This window comes from Falco peregrinus, chromosome 1, assembly GCF_023634155.1.
Source record: "Falco peregrinus isolate bFalPer1 chromosome 1, bFalPer1.pri, whole genome shotgun sequence".
Taxonomy (NCBI): Eukaryota; Metazoa; Chordata; class Aves; order Falconiformes; family Falconidae; genus Falco; species Falco peregrinus.
In genome coordinates this window covers 22,129,592-22,149,960 of record NC_073721.1, presented here as the reverse complement: position 1 = coordinate 22,149,960, position 20,369 = coordinate 22,129,592, and the positions used below count along the sequence as shown (strand labels likewise).

Here is a 20,369-nt window from a genome sequence, read left to right as displayed (position 1 = left end):
CAGTCTAAAGTCTGTATTAATTTACATTATGGCATCCCCGGAAAACAAAAAAGAAAAACTACCCCCAGAAATTTTCTGCATCTGTGAAAGGTTTCACGAAGCCCTCTGCCAACAGTATTCAAGATTTTGTAAGTAACACAAGTTTAGCTAAAATTGAGATTTTAGATAAACCCACCCATTGCTGAAGAAGTTCTGAGTGTTTGGACAGCACAAAGGAGACAGTATTGACAGGTCTTGCCTTTGATAAGCAGCCACAGCACTACTGACCACTAGACTAGTGTTAGGCCTGACAATCCTTCTCAGAGCTACAGCTAAAGCTGGTATAGCTATGAGTCTCTAGAAAAAGAAACAATTGGTTTTGCCCTCAGAAAAATCAAGAGTAGCTGGGAGAAAATGTTTCTCTAAAAAGCATATGACCTTATCAAAGGATTTAGTAAGAACCAAACTGACAGATATTGCAATAAAAATGCTGTAGTGAAATAATAACAGTATCTTAAACAGGATTAAAATAGAACATTTTACTAGTTATTTCAAAGAATAGATTTTTTTTTTCTTTCATCATTCTTATCTATATGTTCAGACTCTAGCTAAACTTCAAACAGCTATTTTTTGTTAGGTACCAAGTGCAAATATGCCAAGATAAAAGAGTTAGGAAAGAGAAATACCCGGATTTTTTGTTTGTTTTGGTGTTTTTTTTTTTTTTTCCTTGCATGGTAGGCTACATTGCATTTCTCATGCCTAAAAAACAAGCACCATCTCTCAAAATATTTGGTCAGAAACCTCAGTTTGAAAAGGAGGTATTTGACAGAAATGTCACATTTACATTGGCATAACATGCGAACAGCTTCTAAAGACAGTAAGAGGAATCCTGTGGGGGAGAACCTGTGCAAAGCGAAAACGAACACAATCGCAGCAGCAGAAGTCCATTTACTGCCAGAGCAGAACCAACAGCCATTGTCATCCAGATCTTGTGGTGAAACTTCAACTACAGCAACAGGGAAAGAATGATGATGCCAATCATCTCCTTACTAATTGCACGCATTTATCTGTTGATTCTTCCTATCTTTTGAGAGGTATCCTTATTGTTCTCACACATAGTTTGATCTCATCCTGCAAAAAAAGTTTGCATAATACAACAGGACACTTCCTCATGTGAGTATGTATCTTCTTTTTTTCTTTCCTATAACACATTGGAGTAAAAGACTTTGTTCTGTATTGCTAATGTCTTTTAGGTATTGGTGACTGTGAACAGTTGCATTTCTCAGCTCCCTATTCAAGTTGTAACACAAGACAGTCACTACTTTGAGGTAGAAATAGAAATTATAAGCACGTGCCAAAATGCATGTTGTGTATTTTACAAGTAATGCTTACTTAGAAGTTTTGGAAACAATTCTCTGTGTGTGTTCCAACACTCTTTGCCCCTCACAGATCTGTTTATGCATATTAGCCTTGTAAAATATTCACCTTTTATCCTCTTCACCATGATCCATTTGTCTTTCCAGCAGGTTTATGTTCAATACTATTGGAGTGGAATGGTGATTGTACCATTTAACCCAACAGCTAGCTGGGCTTGAAAATGTATCCATCCCCTTCCTATTAATTACTCTTTAATGCCTATTTCTATCACACAGACTCGTGACTCATCCTGGTTTATTTTGGAGGAATATAGCCATAGGATGACAATTATTGATGGAACATAAAAACTGGAGCTAAAGACTGTATAAAGAAAAAAACCCAGAACTGATGCAGGAAGAGATGAAAAGATGAAAAACAGAGTAGAGAAGAAAATTGGAATGAGCTAATTTACAAAAGAAAATGAACAAACCACGGCCAGGTACCTCTGAATAAGATTAATTGCTACACATTTCCTTCCTCTCTGCAATTCTTATCTGACTTAATCTTCTATTCCACTTTTCTGTGTAACAGTGCTATACACTTATAAACTCCAACTCCACTCTTACCTAAGTTTGCTAGCTAGGTGTTGAGCGAGATCCTCTGTTTGCATAAACTGGTATATCACTATTGACTTTGGCATTGTTACTCAAATTTAAGCCAGCCGAGGATTTGCTCCATTGACTTTCATGGATTTATTTTTAATTTATTACTCTGAGTTCAGAATCAAGCGCTCTGGATATAAATCTTGAACATAAATAGACAATTTCCAAATCTAAACAGTATAGCCACAAGTACCATACAGAAAAACAAGCTAGGCATGTATAGAACTGTCTGAAAAGTTAGCCAAATGTTGCTGTGCATTTATTAGTGGTTTACTGTTTATTAAACAATAAATCAAGATCCAAAAAACCTAATTAATTTAAATGAAGTATTGTTTAGTGAAATGGGACCCTGTCAAAATACTTGTTGGGGAGGACAATTAATTGGTACAAATGTGAGTGCAAATTCTGGTTTTAAACTTTAAAGCGTGTCGTTTGTAGTATACAACATATGTGCACAATACAAATTTCATACATTTTCCTCAGTGACAATAAAAAGCGCAGTTTATTATAAACTGAAGTAAAAATAAAAATAAAATTAAAAAAAAGTCACAGTTTTGTCATTGGTATGTGAAGGTTGTTCCAAGGACCCATCCAGAGCTCCTCTTCATCTGACTGTGTGTGTTCACTGTGTGACTCCAAGGGCTCCTTGACATCCTCGTTATCCACAACTGATTCTTGCTCTTCTGTGCTTTTCATTTTGGAGGCCCCTGGCTTTGTTACTATATTTTCAGCCCCTATAGTAGAGGAAGCAAATGAGACACTGCAGGGTCTTGTGTTCATTTTATCACTAGAAGATGGTCCCTTTGACAATGTGTTCAGTGGGACATTCTCCTCGTGTGTCACTGCAAGCTTGTCCAGTTTCTTGAATTGTTTCCCTAGCCTCACTGGAGATGTGACCTTTAAATTATTACCAAGGCAAACGCGACGGGTTCTGACAACAGAGCCATTCTGTGCAATGTAGATGTTACCGTTGATGTTGTTTTGAATATTTGGGTTATTAAGACGACTCCTCTGGCTGGAATCAGGAGCACTGTCTTCTCCAGTAGAGCTGGTCTCATACTCTGGGTCAACTATCAACTTGATCCTTTTCTTTCTGGCCCACTGTTTGACAATAAATAGAAATGTTGTTAAACCTCAGGACTATTTCTTACATTTTCCTGCCCTTTTCCTATCTTTTGTTTATCTTGTCTTTTATCTAGAAACTCATAGGAATTTTTATTAATTTAGTCTTTTGTACCCTTCCTCTTAGGTTGTACATAGATATTTCTTAACTGTTTTGATTACAATCAATGATCTGTGTGCCCCAATCCTGTATACCTAATGTTGAACATGCAAATGATTCTTTGCACTAAAAAGTTACGAGATGGATAAAATCATTTCAGTTCATGAACTGCATAATGCGATTCAGAGTATATAAAAAGTGTAATTTTTTTCTTCAGGTCTGGGAAGTAGTGAAAAATTTCAGGTTTGTTTCTTGTTTTGTTTGCATTTTTTTTCCTCTCTAGAGATGCATTCAGCTGTGCTCCTGCTAAGTCGAAGTGCACCTTCTTTAGAGAACCCCAAGAATGGAGACATTACCTTCTGAAAGAAAACTTAAGAAAATTGCTATATTGGTAAGCCAGCCATATTTTGAGAAAGCAATGTCTCAGTCTGTCTTACAAGGAGAGGTGAAAACCAACTAGATTAATAACCCCTTTAACAGAAACTTGAAGGCACTGATGATGAAGACATTGTGTAAGTAATACTTCTAAGAAACTACTGTACTAATCGGTAAATGTTTGGCAGGTCTTTGAAGTTTTCTTCCAGAGTATTACTGCACTGTAAATTCAGTGCAGAAATGGCACTGAGCAGGACTGTTACATATGCACAACACATCAAGCAGAGAAAGATATCAGGACCTACACAAGGGAAACTCTCAGGCACGATGTTGGCAAAATGGGCTGACTGAAAAAAGAAAAGCTTGATACAAGGCTTTATGCCAGTTCCAATCTAGTGGAATCAATGGAGATGCTTTGCTATTAGATGGAAAATGGTGGAGAAATGAGACTTTAGATTTTATATAATTTATATATATATTTAAAGAGTTAATACAATTTGCTGTGACTTTGTACTAATAGTGATTACACAACCCCCCTTACTTATTTTAATTGATAACTGATCTTTTTAAAATAAATGCCTCCTTGCAGCACTCTAAAACAAGCTACTATCATTCTTGAAATAATGATGAAAACAGTTATTTCACTAAGGCAGCAGACACCATCACAGTTAACTCCCACTGCAATCCACACACATGCACATAAGAAAAGCCAATTTTTAAAGAAAGAAAATCATGCAAGGTACAAACAGATGGTGATTACTCTTAAGCGTGTTATGTAGATGCCTATTCTTTTGTTCTTGGTAAAGACATAGTTTTCTTCACACTAATGTATTCAGGTGGATGAAAAGACTGACTAGTTTAAATGGCATTTATGTTAAAACACCGTGTGCAGCTACAACTTTGTGCTATATGGAAATACACAAAAATAGGTAAGTGGTCATAAGTGTAGTTCACATTTCAACTGGAATTAAAGACAGTAGTTGAGAAGTTAGTATCATGCTTTCTAGCTCAACACCCTGTCCTGCCAGGGTAACTGCACAGCAGGCTCAAGTATCCTAAAAATTCAAACATTTTTCTCTCACCTATCCAACAGAGACTTTCTGGCACAGCTTTGGTGCATATGCCAGATTTTGTACTAGCTTTAAAGTACTTGCTCACAAGACTAATCCAATACTGGCTCAAAGCTTTAATTTTATTTAGGCTTCTTATGGCTTCTCTGGATAAATCTAGTGGTTGAGAAACAGCTCTGTGGGTTTTAATACAAGGTAAATAAAGCACAGATGACTTGTGTGTATACAAAACTTGCATAGGCAGTGTGCTGACAGCACAGATGAGAGCTCCACAAGGAGGTACATCATGCAGAAGTTGCTTCTTACATGAAAACAGAAAGGCCACTTGTGCTGCCAAGAGCTGAAGCCCTTCCCATGCAATCACACTCATTTATGAGCAGAGCTGTGCTAATGACAGTGCTACAAGATGTCTCTACTGAATGACATCAGGTATTACAGGTTATTGAATTTTAGAAGGCAGATACCAAAATATAGAACGTAGGTGATGGTTACCTTACTTTCCTGTTATGCATCTCAAACTTCCAAACAGATGTTTAAAAAAACCCCAGTATCACTGTACTGTTAGATGGGAAGGGCAAAAGTTGGAAAATGTAATCCATTTCCTTTTCTGACCAAGCTCATCACTATGTACACCTACCTCTGGATTCCTGTCCTGTACATCACTGATACCTGAAACCTGAATCCCATGATCCAGAAACAGTTTAATCCCAACTCTACTAGTAATACTCTGCAGTTTGGGTAGTGTTGCTTTGCTGCAATTTCAGTTGTCCTCCCTGCAAACAGGGTTAATGTTTACAGCAGAGAACTAATTTGAAGATTAGCAAATGTCATACAGTAGGGGAACATGAGGTGAATAATGTATGACATCTAGAGTCTTTTCATCCTCATCACCATTTCTGTTCTTCACTAAATTCCATGTTTTACTCCTTTTCCTTCCTGCAGTGTTCCATTCTGTGACAGACATAACCTGCATGAACACAGGGCCCTCAGTAGGGTTGCGCCATCAGGTTCATCAAGCTACGCATCACAGCTAATACAAAATGCAGTGTTACTTTGCTTCTACTACTACAATGTTCATAACGCAAAAATGATTACATCTAAGAATCAACACAATGCATCTTTAACTACGTTGTTGAGATCAGCAGAGAAAAAGTACTCCCTTCCTGCCATTGCACAACGAACATCAGTCCTTCTATGCACACCACTAAATATACCTGAGTAGTCTCTCAGAGGAAGTGTATTAGTTTGGTTTTCTACAGCTCTGTCCTTAAGACAGCACGTAGCGTTCAAACGCTGAAAAAGTAAGCTTTGACATTTTCTTTTTGGATGTCTCTAGTCACGTGTGCATTGCTTAGGAAAGACCACACAGAAGGCACAGCAAACAAGGTCACTCCTTACTGCAAAACGTCCACCTACTGTCTCTCCTTTTTAAAAGGATGTAGAATCACCAGTAGCCTCTGACTCCGTAACGGCAGCATCCAGGGTGTCATCTGACTGAGACTGACTGTTTTCCTGGGACATCTTTTTTCTTATTTTCTTTCTTTTCATGTTGGTATCAGAGCTTTGATTCTCAGTATCAGGGGAAGTAGCAGTTTTACCAGAAGTGGCACTAGCTGTGCTTTTTGACCCTTCAGTACCTTTGGAAGTAACACTGATTTCACTTTCTAGGCAAGAAGATTCATTCTTACTGGTAGTTTCCTCCCTATCACTAGCATCTGCATCGACCTCTTCTGTGCTTTCGTCTGCACTATCCTCACCATTAATAGCTGATTTTTGTTTCTTGCCTTCTTCAGTAGCAGCAGTTTTTGCACTGGTGGATGTTTCAGAAACTGCCTTATTTGAGTTATCTGCTGTCTCATTGGGGCTTGTGCTGACTTGCTCCACATCTGATTGTTCATCTTCTTCTGACACCTCTTCTATTGTGTCTTCTATTTCAAGGCTGGCAGAGGAGGTTTTGCTCTTATAGCTGGACCCTGAAGTTTTCCTGTAGCTCATGTCCATGTCACTGCCTGATGCATTAGAGCTTGTATTTGATTTCTGGCTGGGTCGCCTCACTTTGCCACGAGAGCTGCCGCTTCTACTTTTTGTACTGGACCTTTCAGTGCTTCTTCTACTGCTGGACTCACTAGTCCCTGATTTGCTGTATGAACTTTGTGTAGACGAGCTCTTTGACAGGCTACCATCTTCATCACTGTCAGAGTCGTCTTCATCATCATCCTCTTCAGATGAGTCCTCCTCCGATTCACTGCTAGAGCTGGATCCAGACTCATCATCAGAATCCCCAAAATCGTGCCCAGTTTCTTCATCTGAGTCCACAGTACTTTCAGTGGCTTCATCTTGGTCCAGAGTTACTTTCAAGTAGTCTTTATCTTCTGACTCTGAGCCAGAGCTACTACTCTTCACGGATGATTCGTCTGAAGTATATTTTCTTCTCTTCTTTTTCTTCTTCTCATAATCACTATCCTCGTGTTCACTCTCTGCTGTGATATTTATTGAAACTCCTGATTTTGCTTCATCTGTTTCATATTCTTCCTCTCCTTTTCCTCTTGCATGCACTGAATCTTTGCTAATAGGCTCTTGAAATTTTCTGGAGACACTAATGCGTTTTAACACGTGACTGAGTTTTCTCACTGAAGGTCTGTCATCTGTTGGTTTCTGGAAGTAACTTCCCCTGATAATCATGCTTTTCTCACTGTCCACTTGGCGACCTGACATCAACTTGGCGTAACTAGAATCTTTCCTACCACCTTTCACTTTCTGCAGAATCATCGGGAATATCTTTGCTTTCTTCCACGGAGAACGAGCAGACTCAGTTCTTCCTACTGGTTTGTGAGCACTGACTGCTACACGACTTAAATGCATCACTGCTTTTAGTTTCCTTTTTCCCTGGCTGGTCCTATATGCTCTTCCAGACCCAGGTCTTATATCCATCCCACCACCTAAAGGTCTACCTTCTATTTGAGCCCCTGCTCTCTGGCTTATAGCTCTGCTTGAAGGACCTCTGCCTTGACTCATCCCCTGCAAATTATGAAAATGGAACTTGATTACAATTTGAAAGATGGTTATTGTGAAAATTCGTACCCTAAAATAAGCAGATAGGAACAAATGCAACATTTTTCCCCAGCATCAGAACTAATTTACCTGTTTCAGAATAGCTTTTTACCAAAGTTATGAGGAAAATTTTACTTGGAGAATAGATTGCAAGTACACAACTACCTTACTCTGCAACAGGGAAAAATACTGGCTCAGAAATGTTATCTCTTCTCATTTAATTAAAACCCATGTGATGGATTAAGAGTCTGTTATTTCTGAATATTAGATTATAAAAGAGAGGAAAATTTATGGCAACTTTTTGCTGACTGCAACTGATATTTTAAAATTTCTTAACATTCAGTTGTGAACTTTATGACGAACGAGTTTAGGAGACTGCTTTTCTCAGTGGAAAATCACCAGTTACAGGCTGAATATTAGTAATAACTCATTTGGTTAACAATATAAAATGGAGCTACCTAAGGCTATGTGGATTTTTCTTTGAACTAGAAATCTACATTGAGGGAAAATCAGATGTGGATATTAAAAGAAACTTCACAATTCCTTTTTATTTCTAGGAAAAGGGAGAGAGGTACTGACTTTACTGGTCATCAGAAAGGCAAACAATAATGAGCATTGGAAGAACTGCTTGTTTGGTCTGTGCAGAACACAATATTCTGATCAATTACAAAATACATTTGACAAGGTTTAATGGTCCTTCACCTTGTTGCAGAGACAGAATCAACACACCAGAAATGCTTACCTCTTCTGCTGTTGATCCATGTGGACTGTAGTAGTAGCCACCATCATTCTCCACCATGACTTCCCCATACTCATCGTACATTCCTGAAGGAGACAATAGTCGTCGCCGGCTCCCATACTGAGGCAGTTCATACCTGGCAAAAACAGTATCATCTCTTCATACCATACAGATGTGTTCATGTGTGTCTCCACACAGAGCAACAAAGGCACAGGCTCACATCCCGAAAGGACAAAAATATCTTTGTTCTATTTTTGCTTTACCATTGAGAAATTATTATTCTTTTTTCTTAGTGGTAACAAAATCCAAAACTTGCAATTGGACACAAGCCAAGCCTGTTTCAAATGGAAGGCAACCCAGATTGTGAGGTCTCTGGGATCAGTCAAGAGTCCCCCAAATGAAATGACCTTCTCTTTCCAGGTACCTGATTTTTTGGGGGGATCTTTTTAATCATTAGGGAATGAAAGAGCAGGCTCCTTGGGATCATTTCTGGAGAATTCCTGCGAGCTTGTAAGAACAGCAGTAATCCCTGAAGTGCTTGCAGTCAGATGTGCATTATCAGAATAAAACAGGATGATGTTTTTCTAGGTAAATGTAAAAGGCCAGATGATGGCTGTGAGCAGAAAGTGTCAGTCACTGAACTCAGGCTGGTGAGCCACAAAGGCGATGGAAATTAATTTCCAAGAAAGCAGAAATATTCAAATAAAAAAGGCAATATAAAAAAGGCATGGCAGATGGGGTATACACTCTGCAAGTGTAATTATTAAGATTCCTAAAGAAGCAGGGAGTTGTATACAATGCCCCTTTAACTTTTAGAGTTCTGTTGTCAGCACACACCTTCATGGACACAAAGATTAAAGTAATCCTGAGGTGAAGGAAAGTGTCCTGATTAGATGCTGTTTAATAATAAGCAGCACCAACCTGGAAAAGCAGCATTTTTAGAAATATATAGGGGAAATGAAAATATACCCATGCTCATAACTGTAGTAATCTTGCCCATAGTATTCCTGCCCTGGATCAATTCCAGACTCCATACTTAACTCCTGTTAAAAGAGAAACACTGATTGAATGCAGTGACACACAGTAATGACTGATGAAAAAGGTGCAAAGAACAGCATCTTAAAGTGCAAACAAGCAAAATAAAAAATGATAATAATTTGAGGAACATTGACAACTGTCAAGAACTACAATGAGAAGCCAAGAGGAGGTTTACGTGACCCCTTCCCTGGTGCATTCCCTGGGAGTGACTGTTCTAAGTCACATAAATGCAGATGCTGTTCTGGCATGGGACACTGTCTCACTTAGCTGGGTCAAAAACTCATTTAGTAAACTGGACTCACTGCAAATAGACTGTCAGTTCTTGTGCTTCTCTCAAAGGAAAAGCTGCATTGAAAGATTAGGACTATTTTACTTACACTGTCAGGTCTCTTTTAATGTTTTCTCAACCATTAACAATAATAAGCAGCATTGGACTAAGCAAAGTACGTCTGTGTCCTACAAAAATGCCAGTGTGTCCTTAAGCTCCTTTCACACGCTGTTTGGTATTAGGCTGCTCTGTGGAATACTTCTGAACTGCAGTATTGACACAGAGCACCAGGGCTTAGGTTTTGGCAAGGGATTGTATGTCACCTCTGTCTCATAGCTTCCTAGATGTTTTTCTCCTGTCCAGTGAAATTAAAAGTTGTGTAAGAGCATCTTGTTGTAATTACTTATAATGAGTGCAGAAATTATTCCCATTATGTACTACCATTGATAGCAACATCTCCCAAAAGCTACGTTTGCTCTATGGCTTATTCTGGAAATGATACTGGGTCTAAAAGATTTGGAATAGGAAGTATTTGGTTCATAATCCAGAGCTGCTTTTGCACTTCACAGCAGTGTGCTAATTCTTCCATTACCTTGGCATGCCAACTGCTTAGTTCACCTCTAGGTACAATAATTAATTGTTAGTTGACTGACATCTGAAAAAATAGAATGCAGTTGGACAGTGAGGAAATTATTCTGTCTGCGAATGTGGACACGAAGCTAGGAAAGCTTTTAGTGTGTGTGAGCCCCTGGAGGCAACTGAAAGATCCTCAAGGGGAAAATATCAAGATGCAGTAAATTTAAAGTATTGAATTACAATAACATAATTGGGGTAACAATGTCAGGACTTTCCTTTTCATCTGAAAGAGTCGGGGGTGGTGGTGTGTGTGTGTGTGGGGGTGTGTGTGTGTGCGCATGTGTGTGTGCGCGCGCATGCGTGTGTGTGTGAAGATCACCTAATACAGACAAGGTTTTTTTAGGAAATTACGTAAAATCCATTCAAAAAGATATAGGATAATTAAGAAGTTAAAAGTAGTGGTACCTCTGGTCTGAGAAGAGAAGGTCTCAGCAACTGCTGTTGCTAGAAAAGAAAATTAGAAATTAGAAAGGGGTTCATTAGGCAGCAACAATTAAAGTACAGGCCATTTGTGTTTAAGATTGGAATGAAAGCCTAAGAACACAGGTCCTTCAAAGCCTTGTGTATGGCAGCCACCAGATAGTTCCATACTCGGTGAGAACACTGCTAAGCATCTAATCTATTACATCCACTATTTATTTTTCCTAATATAAAATAAAATTACCAGTTTACGTGGCGATTCTATAAAATATTTAGCTCAAAACCTTCTATCAGAACCCAAAAGAACTATTATGTGATGTGTGTTGGAGACAGCAGGGAGACAATGGCAGACAAAAAATTATCCACAAGTAGAAAGCAAATCTATAGGAATCTGCAGTATAGTGTGTGGAACCAGCTATTAAAAACCTGAAGTGATACGATTTCTTACCCAAGCTTCTACTGCAATACCATAGCTTTAATTCTCTATCTACATTTATATACTTTTGTGGCTAGTAACTGAGTACCTCACAACCACAAATATACTTTAATTCACAATACCTAGTAAGACAGTGAAGTATTATCTCACTTGTTTTCTCTACAGCTTATGTGTAATTCCTTTCTGTATGAAGCATGCAATGAGAAAAACACGCTGATGTGAGGGAAAAGACCTTGGGAGGCTCTATGGAGAGGACTGACAGGATGCTATGGCTGTTGTCTGGTGTGGCACAGCTAAACATGGGTCATTTTTGGTAGCCATGTTGTTAATTACTCTGCAGCTCCAGTTTACCGCAAATCCAAATGAGAGACCGATGCACATCACTTGCTGTTTTGTAAATTAGAATCAGATTTACTCATGAAAATCAGCACCATCGTCCTCACACTCCTCTCAAAACTTGGTGGCACTATTTCAGCCAGGTTTCTTGGCCAAAACCAAACCCTGAGAGATGGGGAAGTTCTGTACCTGAACTGAGACACAGATCAGCTCTGCAAAGGGAGGAAAAATCCCAGCAGAACAATGGAAAGCTTGCAATTTTTAAAACACTGCTGAATAAGGAGCAGTAGGCTTGGGATACACATCTTAAGATTAGTAAAACTGGTCCAGCTCTCAGCAGTATCTATCAGCCTTTACGACAGAAATGTATTTTGGAGAACTTTCCAATTATGAATTGAGTTCATTCAGATTTCTGAGGGCAACTTTCCGTGTTATTCCTTGCTGGAGAAAAAGGTGCTGCAAGAACAACAGAACTACACTGAGTTGCAGAGAAGGTCTGTGCAGTCCCGTACCTGGCCCATACCACTGGGCAGCCATAAGAAAACACAGCAAGCGTGGAGTGAGCTCCCTGCAAAGCTGCTTTTAGCAGTTTGCCAAGAAGCACTCTGCTAGCCTGGAGGTTACGTATGTGCCACAACTGTTACTAGCCCCCACTGAATCTATGCCTCATGAAATTTTTGAACCACTTGATATTTCTGGCTTCTACAACACCCAGTAGCAAGGAGTTTCACAACATAGGCTGTATAGAAGAAGTATGTTGACGTAATTAATATTGTAAATGTAATTGGGGAACAGCCTTACCTCTTGCTGTGCATATCCTCGCCTGGAAGTCAGAAAAAGAAAAAAAAATTAGTATACTTCTGTGAGACTATGTAAAGATGCATATTGCCATTCTTTCTGGAGAGAGGTGACAAGATAATGTAATTAGAAATTACTAGCAAGAAAAGAAATACATATCTACAACATAAAATGTGTTTTTCTTCAGATTTGCTCTGGATATATGAATCATTGCATCAGAAAGGCTACTGAATCTTTGGGATCTTTTCTTGCTTTTAGATTGCAAATGAATGGAAGAAATCCCTAGTCTCCACAAGCCAGAGAGCCAGCGCAGCCAGTGGAAGTCAGCAAAGGGAAAGGGGGTGAACGCTGTGTTGGGCTTCCCTTGCATTCCCGTTGCCCAGTCACCCCCTCTGTTGTCTCAGAGACCACCTACAAAGAGACACTGTTATTTCATGCGTCAGCTTAAGCTTCTCTTCTACTTCTGGACTTTCTGTGTCCACTCAGGACATGCTAGAAACTGGCCTTGAGCTTCTTTTACTAATTTCTTGTAACAACTTTATTCTTAAAATTACACATTTCCTAACAATTGCTCAGCAGGGAGGAGTTAAATTATTTTTGCTATCTATGATTATTTTGCCACAGGCGTCATGCTTTTGATTGTATTGGAAATGTTTTGTTGTTTTAATTCATTTTCTTGGAGCCATTCATATGCATGAAAAATGAACTTATGTCTATCAAGTTCTCTATTTTCACATTTTGTGCCAGAAAATTAAAATGGTTTAGACAAAACTAGGGAACAGCAATTTAGGTCTTAGCATTATTATTAAGGATAGGCCTGGAATATTTTTTTTAAGGAGGAAAGGGTGAATGCTCAAAATTATTTTGAGCTTAATCTACTACACAGACAGCAGTCTAGGCAAAGTCTTTAATTACACTTGAGTAAATCTATAAAGTTTTGTATAAATATTCAGCACATGAAATTGATTATCAGCATTAAATTAATGCTGTTGCCCATATTATATAAAACTAATGAACAACTGAAATGAAGATTTATCATCAAAAGATGATCTGTGACTTTCAAAGCCCACTTGAGGAACACTGTATTTAGTTTCCATATCGCCTACAACAGTCTTCAGATAAAGAAAGTCTTGTGTTGCACAGAGGATAAGTAAGCCTATTACTCTTAATTGCTCTCAAGTAGTCACTATATTGCAGATTAAAAGCATAACATAAGTAACTAATTAAATTTGGAATTCAACTTTTAAAAAAATATCACCATGCTGTGTTTTGAGAGATGCTTATACTTCTTTTATAGTTTTACGTGGCCATGATTAGAAGAAAAAAACGCCCCCAAAAGACAAAAAGTACCCTTTCACTCAATACAGCACAAGGATCTATTCTGACAAAAAGGCAAAGGTCAAAACAACATCTTTTGCTTCCGGAAAGGAATTAAAGCTCTCCACCAAGGGAGGAATTGCTTCTGGATAAACATTATCAGCCAGACTTCACTGCAGTCACAGTCAGAACGAAACCTTCAACACAAAATGGGAAGCGAGGACATAGTACCTATGATGACGTAGGATAATATGGCAGCTGGTATACGCTGCTGGTACGTAACATGAAAGTTAAAAAAAGAATGAATTCACATGTACAAAATGGGCCAACCTTTCATAGGTCTGTATTGCTAACACAGGTTAAAGGAACTGTGATTTGCCTGAAGCAGCGGTTTTCACAGTTACTGGCATCCCAGCAGCCATTTGGTTTTTCATACTTTGTATCTGTTTTCATATTAACAACAAAAGCATCATAAACCCCAAATAGTACAGATACTACCAAGACGAGGCAGCTGTTTATCAGTTTGCCTTTGCTCTTAAAATGGAGGTTTCCTGCAGGTCCTGGCTGGAACTGAGGAGAAGGATTCTGGAAAGGAGATGAGCAATCATACGCTACTGCTTGATTTCAGTTTTGCAAATGGGTTTGCAAAGAAGCCGACTGCACTGATGCAATCTTTGCTCCTGCTCAGGACTCAACCCAGTCAAGCTGATGATGAAAGCATGAGAGATACATCCAGGGTCACAGCTGACCCTAATTAACTAAATCAGATAACCTGCAGAAGGGTCAATAAGCTTCTATCTGCTCAACTTCTTACCAACTACTATATTAGTTAAAATATTCTGTAGCACTACAGAACTGCAGTAACATCCACACATCTCAATGGGACACAGTTTCCCTGGGTTGGGTTAAAAATACGTGATTTTGGTACAGTTTCTTTCCCAGTCTAATAGAATGTTTTGGTTTTTTTTCAAAGGCTATTCAACAAAGGCTGCATTAATTCCAAACAAAATGAAACTACGTTTTGTAAACTTTCAACTTAATAAAGGTTCCAGAATGAGAAAGCAGGTGTTCCTCATTAGAGAAGAGCTGATTATCATGACCCCCAAAGACTCAGAAGAGTGATGAAAGTAAACATTTCAAAAGGAGCTCCTGTGTGATGCCCGTTCTTTCTGCTTAAGGAATGCCACAAATAATTGTAGACAAATAAAAAGCTTTGGAGTTTATGCTGCGAATTACTAAACACCTGCAGCTTTGTTGCGTGACACTACACACTGCAAGATTAAATCACATTTGTCTAGTATTTCACCAGTGATGTAACAAACTTCACAAAAGCATCTGTTATGGGTCTACAAGCTCTGAAGTGGGATTTGTGTCCTTCAATTCAGATCTCTGTCTTAAGGGTTGATCCACTCGAACATGCTTAGCACGGTGATTCCCCATGCTCATCCTTGCACTTTCCACTGTCCCACTGTCTCAATACCAGGACCATGGCAGACACACAGAAGCAAGTCAACATGTCACCATCTTCCGATTCTGACTCTTAAATCTTAGATGTTTCTCTACCTAATAGCTGCTAAGCTTTGACAATTTGCTGCTGGTGCTTCAGTTGTGCCACTCTTGGAGAAATTAGCATCATTGGCAGGTATTCTACATGTGTGCATCTCATAAACTATACAGATTCTATTACAGCCGAAATGCTATGATCGATTATCATTCCCCTCATACGTTTAGCTGCCATACGTGTCTTGGAACTACAGTCTAGCCCAACAGGAGTTTTAAGTAAATAAATGTATCACTGAAACTTGTGTGATGGGAGTTCATGGAGTTTGGCGCTGGGACAAAGACAGCGAAACTACCTTCAGCAGTTTCCGACTGAAGCATCCATACATGTTCTAACTGCAGATTTTAAAACAAACAAACCAAACCAAACCAAAAAAAAAAAAAAAAACCCCAAAAAAGGAGAAAAGAGAAAAAGCCAAGCACCATGGAAATGCTGAAGATCTCTAGACAGTCTGATAAAAAATTACCTTTTTTGCTCAGAATTACAACATTTGAAATTGGGGTTTTAATTTTTCTTCATTTTGCAGTATCTGCCTTTCCGAATATGTTTTTAAAACCTGTCATATATAAACACAAAACTTTTGGATTTTGGCAAAAGACTAACAGGAAACCTGCAAGTTGAGCCAAACTAACATTTAAATGCCAAACCTGCTTTTACTTACCATTTTTTTTCTACAGGCAAGCTAATCTACTCTAATTGATCATATTTAATGTGAAGGCCTGATTTAGATGACTGTGAGCAAAACAGCCAGTAAGTAGATCCGTATTACATGGAATTTTATAAGTACTCGAAAAATCTTCACTTGGTAGCGCTAATCAGAGTGACTTTATTACAATTTAAGATAAGCGAGATTTTTCAGCTGTAAAGCTCATGGCAAACTAGCATGAAAGTTAAGAGAGACAACAACAACATGTACATGCAAAATAAAAAACAAACGTTTTGTACATAAAAGAAATTTACAAAATAAGAACTTTCAAGATGCAGTTACAATATAAAAAATGCAATGGAAGGCAGAACAGAGGTAACAGGAGGGAAGACAGCCAGGTTTACTGACAAATAAAGACAAAACCCTTCTTCTGACTTGACATGCAAACATAAGCTGAAAGAAAGCATGCCAGCAAAGCATGCCAGCAGAGCACAGCACTGTGTCATCTCCTGCAGAAGATGAAGATGCATTACTCTAATAACTCCAGCTCACTATTGCTGAGCCTGCTTACTACCAGTACTTGCTTTCTTTGACATCCAATATTTGACAGTAAGATTCCTCCCAGGTGGTACATTTTATGGGCAAAGCAAGAGATTCCAATTACAGCTGCAGAAAAATCACTCTGCTTACTGATATTACCTACAGTGAAGGCTGCTTAACATGGAGCAGTATTAAGCCCTCTGCTGTCTATGACCAATATTTGGGTAAAAATGGACCGTTTTCCCCAAGAATTTTTGGTAAACAGACTAAGAACCAGCATCATAGAACAGTAAAATGTATCTCTGAAAACAACTTGTAAAGTTATTGTACATTACAAATTTCCAAGTGAACAGGAAAGACAATGTTTCTCAATTTAGGATCAGGGCTGAATAAGTAGTGATACACAGCAGAGAAAGGGAAAAAGTCTGAATTTATTGAGTCTGAGGCAGATACCATGTGCTGCATTAGAGTCATCTCACTCAAAATGTTACATGCAGAAAACATCCAACTGTAAATATTACAGTGCTGTCGACTGAGAGGGAAAGCGTTTCTCAAGCTCTTCCACAACACAGCTCAAGTTGCCATTCTGCTGGTTATGCTCAGCCGCAGCTTCTGGGGTTGGCAGCTCTGGTGTTGCAACCAGTTTGAGCTTAGAAACGTGCTTGGGCAGAACGTGGTTTTTGTCTATTTGGCTATACATGTTGGCCACAGACTTTTCGATTGCTGCTAAATTCTGAATGTTTTTAAGAATACCTTTCAGCTCCCTACGGGGAGGAGGCTCTGGCACTGTGGCCGGTGGTGGTACAGCTGGCTGTTTGGCAGGGGATTTTGGATGCTTGGCAGGGGAGAGGTGCTGGGCGCTAAAAGGAGATGAAGAAGAAGAAGGAGAAACTGTGGGTGGAGATGGAGGATGTGATGGCAACAGAGGAGGGGATGGAGGTGGTGGTGGCAGTGGAGGTGGCAGAAGTGGAGGTGGGGGTGGGGGAATTTTAGGTGGATCTGGAATGCTTTCTACAACTTCTTTGGTCTGAGGAGCTAGAAAACTTTGGCAAACTGATTTTATCCTAAAAGACGGAGGAGTTGGTTTGCGAGCTGGTGGAGGAGAAGGCTCTTCAGGGTAGTTGTGGTGAGTGATGATTACAGAAGGAACCGCAGAGGCCTCCAGTTCAACTACTTCAGCACAAGGTGTTGAAGAGGATAGAGGAGAAGAGCGAAGGCAAGGAGAAGCAATCACACTTTTAGGAGACTGCTCTAGCCCATTCTCTCCTTCTTGGAAACAGATGCTGTGTGTTGGTGATCGGACGGATTTCACATCAGGAGATTTCACTTGCTTCATTTCCTGCAAAGCCTGCTGCTCAAACTGTCTTGCCTTCTCTTTTACAGTTAACTTGGGGCCACTTATTTTCTGAAATAGTGGACTGCTAATATCAACACTGCTATGCTGGTTTTCAGTTCCTTCGTTCTCTGCTTTGAGTCTCTCCTGTTGCCACTGAATGGGGTCCATGATAACTGGCCTACTCAGAGAACCAGGCGTGTGTCTCTTAGTAACGTGAGTTGGTACTGTCCACGCACGGTGGCTGCCTCCCAAAGAGGCATCTCTCAAGGCTAGTCTTGAAGGAGAAAGAGTATCTAGAGTATCGTTTCTTTTCCGTAGAAACCCAGCAGCAGCAGGACTTTGAGTGACACCTTCCATATATAATGGGTTTTGAGTAGTTAATGGGTTCTCATCAGATAAAAAAGTAATGTTACTTGAAGATTTGGGGAGATTATTGTTCAAAGATCCATTGATATTAGATTGCTTGTGAGCCTCAATAGCACGGGAAGCAAAGCTGCTTATAACTCTCTGACGGTCTCCTTCTTCTAAGACTGACTTTTTTCCCCTGCTTTGTTGGAAATGGTAGAGAAGAAAAAGACTTGAAAGAAAAGAAGATAATCACATGTGAGGAAACATGCATGGACATAGATACTTATGAGAGAGAAAAAAAACCTTATGATATGAATCAGAGCCATTAAATTAATTCTAGCAAACTACTGCTATCCAACAGAAAGATCACATTTACTACACTACTGGGCAAGACATTTACTTTGACATCTTCTTTAAGGGAGAAGGACTTGAGGAGGAAGAAAAAATAAAGTAAGTTTTCAGCTACAGGGCAAGTTAAAAAATAAAAAATAACCTCTTCTTAAAAGAATTCCTTTGATTTCAAAAATGTCAGTCAATACTAACCCTATCTCCCCAGTGACACAAAACATCAATGCTGTGTAGTTATGTGATACAATTTCTCTGTGAGATAATATGGTCTCATGGTATGTATACTGTACGTATGTATAATCATATCTCCATCATACAAATGGCAGCGGCACTGTGCCATACTGCACACAGCCAACACAAAACATACACGGGGATTTTTACTTTAAACCTGTACTATAATAATTGTGTATCAAAACTCTGCTATTCTATAAAATACATGTATGATTAGGCAGTCTTTAAGTGTGCCTGCATTGCCTTTTAAGACTGGCCACAGGTCACACACAAAATGAGGACTGTGGTTCGAGCCAACAGCAAGCCTGAAACTTGCTGCAGGAGACAGAGGTGCCCCTGGGCACATCTGAAGTGTAGACCTGTAGGGTCTCTGTGGGGCAGCCAAGAGGAGCTGAAGACAGTCAGCTAAGATGCATATCAGACTCGGACCATTCTCCTGACACCAATTCTTAAAGAATTACCAAGCTGGGCATTGTTTCTTGCATTTATGATACACATATTAATGCAGAAGTATCAATATGTGCATGAATTTAATCTCTGGATCATGGTAAACCAAATGAAAAAACCCTGCAGTTGGACTGCACTGAATTTCTATACCAAAAGTAGGAGGTTTTACTATTTTGGGGAATTAATCTAGCACCTCCAAGTGCCTCATTAACCTACCTTCCTCAAATATTTTTAATACCACAAACTTCTGAGCTGATTTTAAGATCAATATCCTCGAACTGCCTGCTAGAAAAATGTGTCCTTAGAGTCCTATTTTAAATAATGATCACCTGAGTCTGAAAAAAAAATAATTTTCCACCCAACCTATGAAAAATTTAAGATATTGGCCAATGTCAGATAGAGCTAAAATGAAAATTCTTATCCTTATAAAGAGAAGATTACCCTCATCAGCAACAAGATTGAATCAAAATGCATTTCCATTGCTGCCACGTACAGATTTATTGTAACTAAACACATGTGCTGTCTAGGATGGGGATGCAAAAAAAACCCAAACCCTCCAAAATAAAAAAAAAAATCCAGTCTTAAAAAGGACGTGTATTCTAAAAAACCCTCTGAAATTTTAAATACATATGATAAGACAGGCCATGGTGAGAACATGATGGCATAAGGGAACATTATGGTAGAAACAGGATATAAAGACTGAATTCCACTTTTGTACAATTCATTACAAATTCACTACCTCTGCCTAACGCTGGTACTCCACATTTTGAATGCCTTACTTAAAACCTTCCCATTTTCTGCAGTTAAGCAACTGCAGCTGAAGTATAGAACAAGTAGCAATGACTTCTACATACATACACACACACAGAATAGTGTATAAAACTATTTTTAGTGATTTAGAGCTGTCCAATATTTTCACAAAACCTTCTGAGTTAAAAATTCTAAGTCTTGTTCCTGTCAAATTTTGAGCCATATTTTTTGGAATTTAGATTAAAAAAGGGCTAGGCTTTATTAACAAAGGAGTAGAGGAAAAATTAGGTGTTCCATGATTACATGAATGTTGAAAGACAAAGTTTTAGACCTCTTGATCAGATTGTTCCATCTTTTTTGGTGGGTTTTTTTTCATATCTCAGAAAATATCACCATATCTAAATTAATGGAAATTTAACCTCTGGTGCTTAAGTATTTCCTAGCAAAACTGTTAACGAG

At 38.9% G+C, this 20,369-nt stretch overlaps 1 protein-coding gene across 8 annotated transcripts in view; it reads right to left on the bottom strand.

The window, feature by feature from the left end:
- Positions 1-498: 498 nt before the first annotated feature.
- Positions 499-20,369, bottom strand: part of PCDH15 (protocadherin related 15) — an 821,537-nt gene continuing 801,666 nt past the window's right edge. For 7 of the 8 annotated variants that reach the window (XM_055808447.1, XM_055808438.1, XM_055808430.1 and 4 more), the window contains 5 exons: positions 12,390-12,411; positions 10,802-10,840; positions 9,424-9,497; positions 8,458-8,590; positions 499-3,098 (listed from right to left, as the gene is read on the bottom strand). In XM_055808447.1, the coding sequence (XP_055664422.1) occupies positions 2,544-3,098; positions 8,458-8,590; positions 9,424-9,497; positions 10,802-10,840; positions 12,390-12,411 (823 nt within the window). In that variant the 3' untranslated portion in view covers positions 499-2,543. Of the gene's footprint in view, positions 3,099-6,212; positions 7,683-8,457; positions 8,591-9,423; positions 9,498-10,801; positions 10,841-12,389; positions 12,412-20,369 lie in introns of all 8 variants that reach the window. The other variant, XM_055808474.1, reaches the window with a different exon arrangement.